This window comes from Oncorhynchus clarkii, chromosome 12 (genome assembly GCF_045791955.1).
Source record: "Oncorhynchus clarkii lewisi isolate Uvic-CL-2024 chromosome 12, UVic_Ocla_1.0, whole genome shotgun sequence".
Classification (NCBI taxonomy): Eukaryota; Metazoa; Chordata; class Actinopteri; order Salmoniformes; family Salmonidae; genus Oncorhynchus; species Oncorhynchus clarkii.
The window spans coordinates 90,933,804-90,952,607 of record NC_092158.1 but is presented as its reverse complement, the minus strand read 5'-3'; the positions used below and the strand labels follow the sequence as shown (position 1 = coordinate 90,952,607).

The following is an 18,804-nucleotide window of genomic DNA, read 5'->3' as shown; positions in this document are numbered from 1 at the left end:
CTGAGGGGAGAAGACACCAGTTAGTTCTACATACAGACCCTCTGAGGGGAGAAGACACCAGTTAGTTCTACATACAGACCATCTCACGGGAGAAGACACCAGTTAGTTCTACATACAGACCATCTCACGGGAGAAGACACCAGTTAGTTCTACATACAGACCCTCTGAGGGGAGAAGACACCAGTTAGTTCTACATACAGACCATCTCACGGGAGAAGACACCAGTTAGTTCTACATACAGACCATCTGAGGGGAGAAGACACCAGTTAGTTCTACATACAGACACTCTGAGGGGAGAAGACACCAGTTAGTTCTACATACAGACCATCTGAGGGGAGAAGACACCAGTTAGTTCTACATACAGACCATCTGAGGGGATGAGACACCAGTTAGTTCTACATACAGACACTCTAAGGGGAGAAGACACCAGTTAGTTCTACATACAGACCCTCTGAGGGGAGAAGACACCAGTTAGTTCTACATACAGACCCTCTGAGGGGAGAAGACACCAGTTAGTTCTACATACAGACGATCTGTGAGTGCTGTTACAGAAAGACCACTGTTAGGTTACAGGGATAGTTCAGTTGGGTGAACGATGCCTTTAAAAGGAAAGAGTCTGCATTGACCGTATCTCTCTGAAAACCTTTAGAGACCATCTGTGCGTTCTGTTCAGAGTACAAAATGGACTTGAGCAACAGAACATTAAAACCGGGCCTCATAATGTGGGCCTACACAAGTAAACAGGACCCTACGTTGATGCTTTCCCCAATCGGGGACTGTAGCTTTAAACTTTAACAAAAAATGTTAACTTTGACATGCTAACGTCGACTGAGGGATAAATCAACTCTTCAGACTGTTAGAAATGAAAGATGGATCCAGTCAGTAACTAAGCTCCAGTCTTCATCTTAGTAACAGACTCAGTCAGGATTAACACAGCTCTTCAGCAGGGATGCTTAAAATGGTAGCTGTCATTAGGGAGGTAATCAGATGAGTGACTGAATGAAGTGCACTTGCCTTGCCCTCACTTCACCGTCTGCCTGCCGTGTCTGCTAACCCTGAATGAACCTGAAAGCTCCCTGCTGCACATCTCCCACGGGTCAGATGACATGGGCTGCATCTCAATAGTCTAGTAGTTTCCTCTCCTTCATTAAAATAGACTAATAACTTCCTCATCTCCTCTCCTTCATCTCACTATACTAATAGCTTCCTCTCCTCATCTCTTCTCCTTCATCTCAATAGTCTAGTAGCTTCCTCTCCTCATCTCTTCTCCTTCATCTCAATAGTCTAGTAGCTTCCTCTCCTCATCTCCTCTCCTTCATCTCCGTATACTAATAGCTTCCTCTCCTCATCTCCTCTCCTTCATCTCAATAGTCTAGTAGCTTCCTCTCCTCATCTCCTCTCCTTCATCTCAAAAGTCTAGTAGCTTCCTCTCCTCGTCTCTTCTCCTTCATCTCAAAAGTCTAGTAGCTTCCTCTCCTTATCTCCTCTCCTTCATCTCAATAGTCTAGTAGCTTCCTCTCCTTGTTTCCTCTCCTTCATCTCATTAGTCTAGTGGCTTCCTCATCTCCTCTCCTCTCCTTAATCTCAATAGTCTAGTAGCTTCCTCTCCTCATCTCCTCTCCTTCATCTCAATAGTCTAGTAGCTTCCTCTCCTCGTCATCGCAATAGGCTAGTAGCTTCCACTCCTTGTTTCCTCTCCTTCATCTCATTAGTCTAGTGGCTCCCTCATTTCCTCTCCTCTCCTTAATCTAAATAGTCTAGTAGCTTCCTCATCTCCTCTCCTTCATCTCAATAGTCTAGTAGCTTCCTCTCCTCATCTCCTCTCCTTCATCTCAATAGTCTAGTAGCTTCCTCTCCTCATCTCCTCTCCTTCATCTCAATAGTCTAGTAGCTTCCTCTCCTCATCTCCTCTCCTTAATCTCAATAATCTAGTAGCTTCCTCATCTTCTCTCCTTCATTTCAACAGTCTAGAAGCTTCCTCTCCTCGTCTCCTCTCCTTAATCTACACCGATGTGAGAGCACTAGACAGGTGCATGAGTATTCCATGAGGCATCCACCATCTTTCTACATTTCTTGTGATCTTGTGCAGGATTCCGATCTGACCGGGTCAGATCCGTACAGATGAAGGGAGACTATTGACATCTACCCCACGGTAAGATAAATGTTGCTGAAGCTATCAGCAGAGGCCTGTAAATCAGGCCCATCGCCAGACCAGGACAGTAACACCATTGTCTAATCTGACACACTGTTTGCATAGTGCTGTGGAAAACAAGGACATTAAAACACACCTTTGTTCATACTCAGTGTAATTCATTAAATAAAACACAGTGGCTCATATAACCTAGAAGTACTGCAGTGGAGGCAACAAGAGACTACAGTATATAGGTTGAGCACTAAGTACATTACTATTCCTCACTCATCAATGCTACCGTCTTTTCCTTGCCCAACAACAACAGCAACTAGATTACTAAAGCAGAGACCGACTGATACCCTGGCTAATATTAGAAGTGTTTTCTATAAAAAGCTTTGTGCATCAGAAAACGTGTCTCCAGTCTGTTTACCTGTGAGTTTAAAATGGAACACCTGCTGATCTTCCAGCCCATCACACTAACCCCTGAGCTCTGTTCAGAACACCCAGCCCATCACACTAACCCCTGAGCTCTGTTCAGAACACCCAGCCCATCACACTAACCCCTGAGCTCTGTTCAGAACACCCAGCCCATCACACTAACCCCTGAGCTCTGTTCAGAACACCCAGCCCATCACACTAACCCCTGAGCTCTGTTCAGAACACCCAGCCCATCACACTAACCCCTGAGCTCTGTTCAGAACACCCAGCCCATCACACCAACCCCTGAGCTCTGTTCAGAACACCCAGCTCATCACACTAACCCCTGAGCTCTGTTCAGAACACCCAGCCCATCACACTAACCCCTGAGCTCTGTTCAGAACACCCAGCCCATCACACCAACCCCTGATCTCTGTTCAGAACACCATGCAGACAGGAGACATTCCAGAACACCCAACGTTCCTTCTGCGGCACGGTTCTTAGATCATACTGTAGATGCAAATAGGCTACTATAAATCATCTTTGCTTTTCATTCAATACTTCACACTAGAGGTCGACCGATTAATCGGAATGGCCGATTAATTAGGGCCTATTTCAAGTTTTCATAACAATCGGAAATCTGTATTTTTGGACACCGATTTGACAATTAAAAAAATAATAATTAACACACCTTTATTTTACCTTTATTTAACTAGGCAAGTCAGTTAAGAACTAATTCTTATTTTCAATGACGGCCTAGGAACAGTGGGTTAACTGCCTTGTTCAGGGGCAGAATGACAGATTTTTACCTTGTCAGCTCGGGGATTCGTTTTTGCAATCTTCCGGTTACTAGTCCAACGCTCTAACCACCTGCCTTACATTGCACTCCACGAGGAGCCTGCGTGGCAGGCTGACTACCTGTTATGCGAGGGCAGCAAGAAGCCAAGGCAAGTTGCTAGCTAGCATTAAACGTATCTTATAAAAAACAATCAATCTTCACATAATCACTAGTTAACTACACATGGTTGATGATATTACTAGTTTATCTAGTGTGTCCTGCTTTGCATATAATCGATGCGGTGCCCGTTAATTTCTCATTAAATCACAGCCTACTTCCACAAACGGGTGATGATTTAACAAGCGCATTTGCGAAAAAAGTACTGTCGTTGCACCAGTGTACCTAACCATAAACATCAATGCCTTAAAAAAAAAATCAATACACAAGTATATATTTTTAAACCTGCATATTTAGTTAATATTGCCTGCTAACATGAATTTCTTTTAACTAGGGAAATTGTGTGATTTCTCTTGCGTTCTGTGCAACAGAGTCAGGGTATATGCAGCAGTTTGGGCCGCCTGGCTCTTTGCGAACTATGTGAAGACCATTTCTTCCTAACAAAGGCCGTAAATTAATTTGCCATAATTCTACATAATTATGACATAACATTGGAGGTTGTACAATGTAACAGGAATATTTAGACTGATGGATGCCACCCGTTAGATAAAATATGGAACGGTTCCATATTTCACTGAAATAATAAATGTTTTGTTTTCGAAATGATAGTTTCCGGATTTGACCATTTTAATGACCAAGGCTCATATTTCTGATTGTGTTAATTATATTATAATTAAGTCTATGATTTGATATTTGGTAGAGCAGTTTGACTGAGCGGTGGTAGGCAGTAGCAGGCTCGTAAGCATTCATTCAAACAGCACTTTACTGTGTTTACCAGCAGCTCTTCGCTGTGCTTCAAGCATTGAGCTGTTTATGACTTCAAGCCTATCAACTCCTGAGATTAGGCTGGTGTAACTGATGTGAAATGGCTAGCTAGTTAGCGGGGTGCCGCTAATAGCGTTTCAAACATCACTCGCTCTGAGACTTGGAGTAGTTGTTCCCCTTGCTCTGCATGGGTAATGCTGCTTCGAGGGTGGCTGTTGTCGATGTGTTCCTGGTTTGAGCCCAGGTAGGAGCGAGGAGAGGGACGGATGCTATACTGTTACACTGGCAATACGAAAGTGCCTATAAGAACATCCAATAGTCAAAGGTTTATGAAATACAAATCGTATAGTGAGAAATAGTCCTATAATTCCTATAATAACTACAACCTAAAACTTCTTACCTGGGAATATTGAAGACTCATGTTAAAAGGAATCACCAGCTTTCATATGTTCTCATGTTCTGAGCAAGGAACTGAAACGTCAGCTTTCTTACATGGCACATATTGCACTTTTACTTTCTTCTCCAACACTTTGTTTTTGCATTATTTAAACCAAATTGAACATGTTTCATAATTTATTTGAGACTAAATTGATTTTATTGATGTATTATATTAAGTTAAAATAAGTGTTAATTCAGTATTGTTGTAGTTGTCATTGTTACAAACACTTTTTTTTAAAATATATATTTTTTTATATTTTAAAATTGGCCGATTAATCGGTATTGGCTTTTTTTGGTCCTCCAATAATCGGTATTGGTGTTGAAAAATAAGTCGGTCGACCTCTACTTCTCGCACACACGCACACACACATGCACCCCCCCCAACTCTCTATTGAAGAGAAGACATGATGAAACATGATTGGACTCAACAGCATACATTCATCTTGTCATTGGAAGCAGTCCAGTTCGTGACTCACTCCTCTCTCATGGGAGCCTGCTGTCATTGATGGAGGAGTTGGTGAAGTGCCATCAACCAGTAAACCACATTCTGATGGCACATAAATCAAATCAAACTTTATTTGTCACATGCGCCAAATACAACAGGTGTAGGTAGACCTTAGGTAAACAATATATATGTAAGGAAATAAAAAACAGTAAATAACAGTGAATGATAACAGTAGAGAGGCTATATACAGTAGAGAGGCTATATACAGTAGAGAGGCTATATACAGTAGAGAGGCTATATACAGTAGAGAGGCTATAACAGTAGAGAGGCTATATACAGTAGAGAGGCTCTATACAGTAGAGGCTATATACAGTAGAGAGGCTCTATACAGTAGAGAGGCTATATACAGTAGAGAGGCTATATACAGTAGAGAGGCTATATACAGTAGTGAGGTGATATACAGTAGAGAGGCTATATACAGTAGAGGCTATATACAGTAGTGAGGTGATATACAGTAGAGAGGCTATATACAGTAGAGAGGCTATATACAGTAGAGAGGCTATATACAGTAGAGGCCATATACAGTAGAGAGGCTATATACAGTAGAGAGGCTATAACAGTAGAGAGGTTATATACAGTAGAGAGGCTATATACAGTAGAGAGGCTATATACAGTAGAGAGGCTATATACAGTAGAGAGGCCATATACAGTAGAGAGGCTATATACAGTAGAGAGGCTACATACAGTAGAGAGGCTATATACAGTAGAGAGGCCATATACAGTAGAGAGGCTATATACAGTAGAGAGGCTACATACAGTAGAGAGGCTATATACAGTAGAGAGGCGATATACAGTAGCGAGGCTATATACAGTAGAGAGGCTATATACAGTAGAGAGGCTATATACAGTAGCGTCGCTATATACAGTAGAGAGGCTATATACAGTAGAGAGGCGATATACAGTAGAGAGGCGATATACAGTAGAGAGGCTATATACAGTAGAGAGGCTATATACAGTAGAGAGGCGATACACAGTAGAGAGTCTATATACAGTAGAGGCTATATACAGTAGAGGCTATATACAGTAGAGAGGCTACATACAGACACCGGTTAGTCAGGCTGATTGAGGTAGTATGTAGATATGGTTAAAGTGACTATGCAAATATGATGAACAGAGAGTAGCAGTAGTGTAAAAGAGAGATTGGCGGGTGGTTGGATACAATGCAGATAGCCCGGTTAGCCAATGTGCGGGAGCACCGGTTAGTTGGGCTAATTGAGGTAGTATGTACATAAATGACTAAGTGACTAAGCATATATGATCAACAGAGAGTAACAGCAGTGTAAAATAGGGGTTGGGGGGGGGGGGGGGGGGGAGGACTCAATGCAGATAGTCATTCAACCTGTTCAGGAGTCTTATGGCTTGGGGGGTAAAAACTGCTGAGAAGCCTTTTTGTCCTAGACTTGGCACTCCGGTACCACTTGCCAATTCCACTCTCCTTGATCATGATTGCCCAGTGTTGATCCTGGTTGTGATATCCTGCTGAGGACAGAACTAGTTGTGGCACAGTGTTGATCCTGGCTATGATGTCCTCCTGAGGACAGAACTAGTTGTAGCACAGTGTTGATCCTGGTTATGATGTCCTCCTGAGGACAGAACTAGTTGTGGCACAGTGTTGATCCTGGTTGTGATGTCCTCCTGAGGACAGAACTAGTTGTGGCACAGTGTTGATCCTGGTTGTGATGTCCTCCTGAGGACAAAACTAGTTGTAGTACAGTGTTGATCCTGGTTGTGATGTCCTCCTAAGGACAGAACTAGTTGTGGCACAGTGTTGTTCCTGATTGTGATGTCCTCCTGAGGACAGAACTAGTTGTGGCACAGTGTTGATCCTGGTTGTGATGTCCTCCTGAGGACAGAACTAGTTGTGGCACAGTGTTGATCCTGGTTGTGATGTCCTCCTGAGGACAGAACTAGTTGTGGCACAGTGTTGATCCTGGTTGTGATGTCCTCCTAAGGACAGAACTAGTTGTAGTACAGTGTTGATCCTGGTTGTGATGTCCTCCTAAGGACAGAACTAGTTGTGGCACAGTGTTGTTCCTGGTTGTGATGTCCTCCTGAGGACAGAACTAGTTGTGGCACAGTGTTGATCCTGGTTGTGATGTCCTCCTGAGGACAGAACTAGTTGTGGCACAGTGTTGATCCTGGTTGTGATGTCCTCCTGAGGACAGAACTAATTGTAGAGTATTGTTGATCCTGGTTGTGATGTCCTCCTGAGGACAGAACTAGTTGTGGCACAGTGTTGATCCTGGTTGTGATGTCCTCCTGAGGACAGAACTAGTTGTGGCACAGTGTTGATCCTGGTTGTGATGTCCTCCTAAGGACAGAACTAGTTGTAGTACAGTGTTGATCCTGGTTGTGATGTCCTCCTAAGGACAGAACTAGTTGTGGCACAGTGTTGTTCCTGGTTGTGATGTCCTCCTGAGGACAGAACTAGTTGTGGCACAGTGTTGATCCTGGTTGTGATGTCCTCCTAAGGACAGAACTAGTTGTGGCACAGTGTTGTTCCTGGTTGTGATGTCCTCCTGAGGACAGAACTAGTTGTGGCACAGTGTTGATCCTGGTTGTGATGTCCTCCTAAGGACAGAACTAGTTGTGGCACAGTGTTGATCCTGGTTGTGATGTCCTCCTAAGGACAGAACTAGTTGTGGCACAGTGTTGTTCCTGGTTGTGATGTCCTCCTGAGGACAGAACTAGTTGTAGCACAGTGTTGATCCTGGTTGTGATGTCCTCCTAAGGACAGAACTAGTTGTAGCACAGTGTTGATCCTGGTTGTGATGTCCTCCTGAGGACAGAACTAGTTGTGGCACAGTGTTGATCCTGGTTGTGATGTCCTCCTGAGGACAGAACTAGTTGTAGCACAGTGTTGATCCTGGTTGTGATGTCCTCCTGAGGACAGAACTAGTTGTAGCACAGTGTTGATCCTGGTTGTGATGTCCTCCTGAGGACAGAACTAGTAGAGTATTGTTGTCATCTCCAGAAGGTGCTTCTTCTTCTCCTCCTACAGAACTGGCCCAACAGGTTCTATTCTCCTTTATGTAACAGAGAATGATCTTTAAATAACCCGCAGCCTGAAGTGATGAGGTGATGAGTGCATTGAAGAGTAAGAGTTTTATATTGTTTGATATTAGAACACCCTGTTGGTTATACACATCTATCGATAGTAGTGTCTATTTCTACGTGCCTGAAGCTGGGTATTGGACTGGGGTTCTGATCAAGTCTATATAATGGTGGGTGGGGTCTTATTCAGAGAGGTTGATTTATCACATAGAAGACGTTCAAATGCTTTACAAAATACGTGAAAACACTTTCAGCGTTTGCTTTTGCCTGCCCGGGGTGCCAGATGAACAGGGTTGGGTCGTTTGTGACGGTTTCATATTCTATTGGATCCATTGCGCCAGGCAAGCTCAATCAAGCCCAGAAAGAGGATATGAAAGGATTTGAACCCAGAGCTGGTATGTGATCAGCCTATCTGAATAAGATCTAGTTACAGCTTCAGGCACATAGAGATAGACAGTACTAGAAAGTAATATATTTTTATTTAACCTTTTATTTAACTAGGCAAGTCAGTTAAGAACAAATTATTATTTTCAATGACGGCCTAGGAACAGCGTTGATCCTGGTTGTGATGTCCTGCTGAGGACATAACTAGTTGTAGGGACGTGGATGGAGGAGTGGGGGTGGATGGAGGAGTGGGGGTGGATGGAGGAGTGGGGGTGGATGGAGGAGTGGTGGTGGATGGAGGAATGGGGGTGGATGGAGGAGTGGGGGTGGATGGAGGAGTGGGGGTGGATGGAGGAGTGGGGGTGGATGGAGGAGTGGGGGTGGATGGAGGAGTGGGGGTGGATGGAGGAATGGGGGTGGATGGAGGAGTGGGGGTGGATGGAGGAATGGGGGTGGATGGAGGAGTGGGGGTGGATGGAGGAGTGGGGGTGGATGGAGGAGTGGGGGTGGATGGAGGAATGGGGGTGGATGGAGGAATGGGGGTGGATGGAGGAGTGGGGGTGGATGGAGGAGTGGGGGTGGATGGAGGAGTGGGGGTGGATGGAGGAGTGGGGGTGGATGGAGGAGGTTAACTGCCTTGTTCAGGGGCAGAACGACCTTGTCAGCTCGGGGATTTGAACCTTTCGGTTACTAGTCCAACGCTCTAACCACTAGGCTACGCTGCCGCCCAGATATGTCTAGCATTAGTAGACAGGTGTTCTAATATCAGAAATGTACAACTGTTTGCTTATGTGACCTTTCAAGGCATTCATATTAAATCATATGTTGAGGTTTCCATGCCCCGGCTTGACATTTTAATTAAATCATAAATTATAGTCCTTGCTATATCTACTCAAAAGTCAGTGTGATTGCATTACACACTGTGCAAAGAGTCTGGGTGTTTTCAACCACTGACAAACGGCTGGATTCTTGTGAAACTGGAACTGGCTCCAACTGGGGCAAAATAACATGATGTCCCTGGTTCCAACTGGGGCAAAATGACATGATGTCCCTGGTTCCAACTGGGGCAAAATGACATGATGTCCCTGGTTACAACTGGGGCAAAATGACATGATGTCCCTGGTTCCAACTGGGGCAAAATGACATGATGTCCACAGTTTTTGTAAACTTTTACTTCTGTTGAGCTGATTATTTGACAATGGGATGCTTTGTGCAGAAAGTTGTTCTGTGTCTTGTCTTGTTTCCTGATTGTCAGGAAGGCTAGAGGTTATAAAAATAGATGTTTACAGTCTATAGGGGGAGGGACGGAGGAGTGGGGAGGGATGGAGGAGATATTGAGGAGTGGGGGTGGATGGAGGAGTGGGGGTGGATGGAGGAGGGATGGGGGAGGGATGGAGGAGTGGGGAGGGATGGAGGAGATATGGAGGAGTGGGGGTGGATGGAGGAGTGGGGGTGGATGGAGGAGATATGGAAGAGTGGGGGTGGATGGAGGAGTGGGGGTGGATGGAGGAGTGGGGGTGGATGGAGGAGTGGGGGTGGATGGAGGAGTGGAGGTGTCTGGGTGTATGGAGGAGTGGGGGTGGATGGAGGAATGGGGGTGGATGGGGGAGGGATGGAGGAGGGGGGGTGGATGGGGGAGTGGAGGTGTCTGGGTGTATGGAGGAGTGGGGGTGGATGGAGGAGTGGGGGTGGATGGGGGAGGGATGGAGGAGTGGGGGTGGATGGAGGAGTGGGGGTGGATGGAGGAGTGGGGGTGGATGGAGGAATAGGGGTGGAGGAGTGGAGGTGGATGGAGGAGTGGGGGTGGATGGAGGAGTGGGGGTGGATGGAGGAGTGGAGGTGTCTGGGTGTATGGAGGAGTGGGGGTGGATGGAGGAGTGGGGGTGGATGGAGGAATGGGGGTGGATGGGGGAGGGATGGAGGAGGGGGGGTGGATGGGGGAGGGGTGGAGGAGTGGAGGTGGATGGAGGAGGGATGGAGGAGGGACGTTATTATTGGTCAGTCATTTCTCTCCAACTCACTAATGAGGATGTGGGTGGCTTTCCTTTCCTGATATATGCTGATGAATAGACTCCTTACTGTCCTGTCCTGAGTGTGTCTTACAACATACATTCTCCCTACAACTGCTACTGCATGAAAAGCTAACATATGAGATGCATAATCTGAGTAGTGGACATTCAAATGGTTCTCTTTAGATTCACAGTCCAGCTCTCACTGTAGGACTTAATGTGAGTCCCAAATGGTTCTCTTTAGATTCAGTCCAGCTCTCACTGTAGGACTTAATGTGAGTCCCAAATGGTTCTCTTTTGATTCAGTCCAGCTCTCACTGTAGGACTTAATGTGAGCCACAAATGGTTCTCTTTTGATTCAGTCCAGCTCTCACTGTAGGACTTAAAGTGAGTCCCAAATGGTTATCTTTAGATTCACAGTCCAGCTCTCACTGTAGGACTTAAAGTGAGTCCCAAATGGTTATCTTTAGATTCACAGCCCAGCTCTCACTGCAGGACTTAAAGTGAGTCCCAAATGGTTCTCTTTTGATTCAGTCCAGCTTTCACTGTAGGACTTAATGTGAGTCCCAAATGGTTCTCTTTAGATTCAGTCCAGCTCTCACTGTAGGACTTCATGTGAGTCCCAAATGGTTCTCTTTAGATTCATTGCCCAGCTCTCACTGTAGGACTTAATGCCATTAGGGTCATACATCGCGTATCGTCCTTTATAGAACAGAGAGGCCTCAGGCTAATACAGTGTGTATCCTCCTTTATTAAACCAAACCTTTCACACTTGACAGTGTGTGTGAGTTCAAAGGCCATGTTGAAAAGGCCCTAATGCAGCGCTAGGTATTTGTTAACCAGCCGTAGTGTGTGTGAGTTCACAGCTGATTTACATGATCAACGCTGGATGGTGAGTCGGTTAGTTGAATGGGCTGTGTAGCGTGTTAGGACAGAGTCGGGGGTAACCCTGGCCTAAAAGGAAAAGGTACGCCTATAGAATGTCCTGGAAAGTACATCTGTGAGAGTTCTTATGACACAGTCATAGCAATAAGATGGCTGGCTAGCCTAGCGGTTCAGATCAAATCAAATCAAATGTTATTGGTCACATACACGTGTTTAGCAGATGTTATTGCGGGTGTAGCGAAATGTTTGAGCTTCTATCTCCAACAGTGCAGTAATATCTAACAAGTATTATAAACAGGGTGAATGCTGATTGGCTGACAGCTGTGGTATATCAGACCGTATACCACGGGTATGACACAACATGTATTTTACTGCTCTAATTATGTTGGTAACCAGTTTATAATAGCAATATGGCACCTCCGGGTTTTGTGGTATATGGCCAATATACCACGGCTAAGGGCTGTATCCAGGCACTCCTCGTTGCGTCGTGCTTAAGAACAGCCCTTAGCCGTGGTATATTTGCCATATACACCACACCCCCTTGGGCATTATTGCTAAAATATCTAACAATTTCACAACATATACCCAATACACACACATCTAAGTAAAGGAATGTAATTAACAGTATATACATATATGGACGAGCGATGTCAGAGCGGCACGGACTAAAATACAGTAGAATAGTCTAGAATACAGTATATATATACACATGAGATGAGTAATGCATGGACTAAGATACAGTAGAATAATATAGAATACAGTATATACACATGAGTAATGCCAGATATGTAAACATTAAAGTGACTAAGATACAGTAGAATAGTATAGAATACAGTATATACATATGAGATGAGTAATGCCAGATATGTAAACATTATCAAAGTGGCCAGTGATTTCTAGTCTGTCTATAGGAGTGTTGGACACACATCTCTCCGAATAAGGAGTAAAGTATTTCCAAGGAGAGGGAGAGAGGGACAAATTGTAACCAGAAGGTAACTAACTATGAGTCGTTGAGGTTATGGTGGGAGGGATGAGATCCAGATGAACTTCCCAGCAACCAAGGCCCAGATCAGACAAACCCTTCCCCAACTCCTTCAAATATGAACTTCCCAACAACAAAGGCCCAGATCAGATCCATTAGGGTCCCTAGGAGTAGGAGCTAAGGGAAGGTACTAGGAACCTAAATGGAACTGGGCCCATGTGTCCATTCTGTCTCATCTGTTCAGGGTTCAGAAAGTTGAAACGTTCACAGCGTTACAGAATACAGCCAGCCACACTACATAGATCATCACTAGCCTCCAGCTGATAGGAGTACTACAGCTGACATGTGTCTCCTATCTGCAAATCTCTGAGGAGACCACCAATAACCCTGATCTGACTCAATCAAGACCTATTGAACACCCTTAAGACCACCAATAACCCTGATCTGACTCAATCAAGACCTATTGAACACCCTTAAGACCACCAATAACCCTGATCTGACTCAATCAAGACCTATTGAACACCCTTAAGACCACCAATAACCCTGATCTGACTCAATCAAGACCTATTGAACACCCTTAAGACCACCAATAACCCTGATCTGACTCAATCAAGACCTATTGAACACCCTTAAGACCACCAATAACCCTGATCTGACTCAATCAAGACCTATTGAACACCCTTAAGACCACCAATAACCCTGATCTGACTCAATCAAGACCTATTGAACACCCTTAAGACCACCAATAACCCTGATCTGACTCAATCAAGACCTATTGAACACCCTTAAGACCACCAATAACCCTGATCTGACTCAATCAAGACCTATTGAACACCCTTAAGACCACCAATAACCCTGATCTGACTCAATCAAGAACTATTGAACACCCTTAAGACCACCAATAACCCTGATCTGACTCAATCAAGACCTATTGAACACCCTTAAGACCACCAATAACCCTGATCTGACTCAATCAAGACCTATTGAACACCCTTAAGACCACCAATAACCCTGATCTGACTCAATCAAGACCTATTGAACACCCTTAAGACCACCAATAACCCTGATCTGACTCAATCAAGACCTATTGAACACCCTTAAGACCACCAATAACCCTGATCTGACTCAATCAAGACCTATTGAACACCCTTAAGACCACCAATAACCCTGATCTGACTCAATCAAGACCTATTGAACACCCTTAAGACCACCAATAACCCTGATCTGACTCAATCAAGACCTATTGAACACCCTTAAGACCACCAATAACCCTGATCTGACTCAATCAAGACCTATTGAACACCCTTAAGACCACCAATAACCCTGATCTGACTCAATCAAGACCTATTGAACACCCTTAAGACCACCAATAACTCTGATTAAATCACTGCCCACAGGAAGTTGTGATGTGTTGACCCACATTAAATCACTGCCCCAAGGAAGTTGTGATGTTTTGACCAACGTTAAAACACTGCCCCCAGGAAGTTGTGATGTGTTGACCCACATTAAATCACTGCCCCAGGAAGTTGTGATGTGTTGACCCACATTAAATCACTGCCCCCAGGAAGTTGTGATGTGTTGACCCACATTAAATCACTGCCCCCAGGAAGTTGTGATGTGTTGACCCACATTAAATCACTGCCCCCAGGAAGTTGTGATGTGTTGACCAACATTAAGTCACTGCCCCCAGGAAGTTGTGATGTGTTGACCAACATTAAATCACTGCCCCCAGGAAGTTGTGATGTGTTGACCAACATTAAATCACTGCCCCCAGGAAGTTGTGATGTGTTGACCAACATTAAATCACTGCCCCCAGGAAGTTGTGATGTGTTGACCAACATTAAATCACTGCCCCCAGGAAGTTGTGATGTGTTGACCCACATGAAATAACTGCAGCCAGACGTTGTGATGCATTTTCTAAAAATCCTGGTTGGAGGACTCCGGATTCTCTCTTGATTCCACTAATCCTACAACCAGCATTTCGGGAAAATCAGGGAATATATTCAGAGTTTCAGGAATTTTGCAACCCTACACATAAATGACACACGCCCACGCCCACACACATGCACGCAAGCATGCACACACGCAAGCATACACACACGCATGCACGCACACACACGCCCACACACACACAATGTGTGTGGTTTTCATTATTCCAACATTGTGTCTGACTCATATGTTGAAACATAAAAGCCTCATTCACTAACTAGAAACAGTTTTAAGCAGCTTCCTCGGCCTTTCCTTCCATATCAGACAAGATACATTCCCTTCTTTACTGAAGTCAATGATGAGCCTCCCATGAAGCCTTTGTCCCAAACGGCTCCCTATTCCCAAAGGGCTCTGGTCAAAAGTAGTGCACTAATTAGGGAATAGGTGCCATTGGCCATAGGGCTCTAGTCAAAAGAAGTGCACTAATTAGGGAATACAGCCCTATGGACCCTGGTCAAAAGTAGTGCACTAATTAGGGAATACAGCCCTATGGGCTCTAGTCAAAAGTAGTGCACTAATTAGGGAATACAGCCCTATGGGCTCTGGTCAAAAGTAGTGCACTAATTAGGGAATAAGGGTGCCCATTTGGGACGCACCCCGTCCCAGAGCCATACATTACATAGATAACCATTGGAAACAGATTAGCTAGCTAACCTCTCATGTTCCAAGCCAAAGGAGTGTTGTTATTACTAGGTGGCCCTGACTCTATCCTGCCCCCCTCCTCCTCCTCCTCCTACTCTCACTTGACGAGTGACAACCTGCATGCTCTGTGCTCTCTCTGTTCAGAGACACTGACTACAACCCAAATTAAACCCTATATAGTGCACTACTTTTGACCAGGGACGTGATCAGGGATCTGATCCCTATATAGTGCATTACTTTAGACCAGGGCCCATATGGCTCTGTTCCCTATATAGTGCACTACTTTAGACCAGGGCCCATAGGGCTCTGTTCCCTATATAGAGCACTACTTTAGACCAGGGCCCATAGGGGTATAGTGTGCAGTGTGGGATGCATACACTGACTGCCCCAGAGAAGATCCAGTATAGCAAGTTCCTGAAGTGAGAGTGAAAAGTGACAGTTGAAAATGTTGATAAATATTTGGAGATTTTTTGTGAAAAGTAGTTGAACAGGGCTGGGTTGAAGTCCATCACCGTGTATTCTCTCACTCTACCCCGAAAGCCAAAGTTATCAAACCAGTTAGTGCCACTAACATACAGCCACGCCCTCTGGTCAAATTAAAAGGACGTTCAAGTGTATAAAGTAAGGCTACACAAAACAATATCATTAAAAGCCATTTTCCAGAGTTGTATAAACTTTGGAATATGACTTAACCCCCCCATGCAACGTGGCTTAATTTATTGTATTACATAGTACTACAATGTCCCAGAAGTGTCGTCAAGTTATAAAATACGCATTATCATAAACGATCATAAATATAATCCCGAAGCATACTGACAGTGTTGTCAAACGTCCAACTTCACTTTATCTTTCCTAATGCGACATTAAAAGAAACTTGCACAGTGATTACAAAGTTACAACTCGCTATCTATAACCACCAAGAAAACTTTCAACAGAAACAACTACTCACTTTTTCGTTTGCGTGATGGTCACGCTCTTCGAGGGTTTTTTCTTGAACATTTTGCCAGCGGGACGACTCGGATTCTTCTCCCGTAAACACCTGTCTCTTCTTGTGCTTCTCTCTGTGAAGATATCCCGCGGGGAGAGGTGAGGCGTCTTTCTGAGTTCTCTGGTATGTTCTCTCTCTTCCTCGGACAGGTAGGTATGCCCCAGAACGCTCCACACACACAAATGGGAAAGTCAAATGATGAGATTCGGCGACGCCCACTAAGCGCTAATTCCTTCCAGCAGTCAGTCAGCACAGGAAAACTGAACCGCAGTAAAGGAGGGGGGTGCTGTGGATTTCTCCCTGTATGTGTTGCATACCTGTCACCTATGAACGCGTGGGCGGGGCTGGTTTTATGCTTTTCCATACAGGTTACAGGTGGATACCGCACCTTTTAGGTATGAACATTGCTACTATGTTATCAACACATTGCCATTTGCTCAGATGAAAATGCAGCTACCAGTGTTTGAGAGAGCAGTCAAAGCAGTGTTCAAAAGCAAATCTATGACATTGTTATTACAGGTCAGGCTGTAATACGTTGATATATTGGTTACAGGTCAGGCTGTAATACGTTGATATATTGGCTACAGGTCAGGGTGTAATACGTTGATATATTGGCTACAGGTCAGGGTGTAATATATTGGTTACAGGTCAGGGTGTAATATATTGGTTACAGGTCAGGGTGTAATACGTTGATATATTGGCTACAGGTCAGGGTGTAATACATGGATATATTGGTTACAGGTCAGGGTGTAATACATTGATATATTGGTTACAGGTCAGGCTGTAATACATTGATATATTGGTTACAGGTCAGACTGTAATACGTTGATATATTGGTTACAGGTCAGGCTGTAATATATTGGTTACAGGTCAGGCTGTAATATATTGGTTACAGGTCAGGCTGTAATACGTTGATATATTGGTTACAGGTCAGGCTGTTGATATATTGGTTACAGGTCAGGGTGTAATACATTGATATATTGGTTACAGGTCAGGGTGTAATACGTTGATATATTGGTTACAGGTCAGACTGTAATATGTTGATATATTGGTTACAGGTCAGGCTGTAATACGTTGATATATTGGTTACAGGTCAGGCTGTAATACGTTGATATATTGGCTACAGGTCAGGGTGTAATACATTGATATATTGGCTACAGGTCAGGGTGTAATATATTGGTTACAGGTCAGGGTGTAATATATTGGTTACAGGTCAGGGTGTAATACGTTGATATATTGGCTACAGGTCAGGGTGTAATACATTGATATATTGGTTACAGGTCAGGGTGTAATACATTGATATATTGGTTACAGGTCAGGCTGTAATATATTGATATATTGGTTACAGGTCAGGCTGTAATACATTGATATATTGGTTACAGGTCAGGCTGTAATACGTTGATATATTGGTTACAGGTCAGGGTGTAATACGTTGATATATTGGTTACAGGTCAGGCTGTAATATATTGATATATTGGTTACAGGTCAGGGTGTAATACATTGATATATTGGTTACAGGTCAGGCTGTAATACGTTGATATATTGGTTACAGGTCAGGCTGTTGATATATTGGTTACAGGTCAGGCTGTAATACGTTGATATATTGGTTACAGGTCAGGCTGTTGATATATTGGTTACAGGTCAGGCTGTAATATATTGGTTACAGGTCAGGCTGTAATATATTGGTTACAGGTCAGGGTGTAATACGTTGATATATTGGTTACAGGTCAGGCTGTAATACGTTGATATATTGGTTACAGGTCAGGCTGTTGATATATTGGTTACAGGTCAGGGTGTAATACATTGATATATTGGTTACAGGTCAGGGTGTAATACGTTGATATATTGGCTACAGGTCAGACTGTAATATGTTGATATATTGGTTACAGGTCAGGCTGTAATACGTTGATATATTGGTTACAGGTCAGGCTGTAATACATTGATATATTGGCTACAGGTCAGGGTGTAATACGTTGATATATTGGCTACAGGTCAGGGTGTAATATATTGGTTACAGGTCAGGGTGTAATATATTGGTTACAGGTCAGGGTGTAATACGTTGATATATTGGCTACAGGTCAGGGTGTAATACATTGATATATTGGTTACAGGTCAGGGTGTAATACATTGATATATTGGTTACAGGTCAGGCTGTAATACGTTGATATATTGGTAACAGGTCAGGCTGTAATACATTGATATATTGGTTACAGGTCAGGCTGTAATACATTGATATATTGGTTACAGGTCAGGCTGTAATACGTTGATATATTGGTTACAGGTCAGGCTGTTGATATATTGGTTACAGGTCAGGCTGTAATACGTTGATATATTGGTTACAGGTCAGGCTGTTGATATATTGGTTACAGGTCAGGCTGTAATACGTTGATATATTGGTTACAGGTCAGGCTGTTGATATATTGGTTACAGGTCAGGGTGTAATACATTGATATATTGGTTACAGGTCAGGGTGTAATACATTGATATATTGGTTACAGGTCAGGGTGTAATACGTTGATATATTGGCTACAGGTCAGACTGTAATATGTTGATATATTGGTTACAGGTCAGGCTGTAATATATTGGTTACAGGTCAGGGTGTAATACGTTGATATATTGGTTACAGGTCAGGGTGTAATACATTGATATATTGGTTACAG

The 18,804-nt window shown here is 43.9% G+C and overlaps 1 protein-coding gene across 1 annotated transcript in view; it reads right to left on the bottom strand.

Annotated features, from left to right (window-relative positions):
• The window catches only part of LOC139421639 (periplakin-like), a 44,153-nt gene extending 27,858 nt beyond the window's left edge, over positions 1-16,295 (bottom strand). Inside the window, exon 1 of the mRNA XM_071172706.1 lies at positions 16,106-16,295. Within this exon, the coding sequence (XP_071028807.1) occupies positions 16,106-16,155 (50 nt within the window). The 5' untranslated portion in view covers positions 16,156-16,295. The remainder of the gene's footprint in view (positions 1-16,105) is intronic.
• Positions 16,296-18,804: the final 2,509 nt, after the last annotated feature.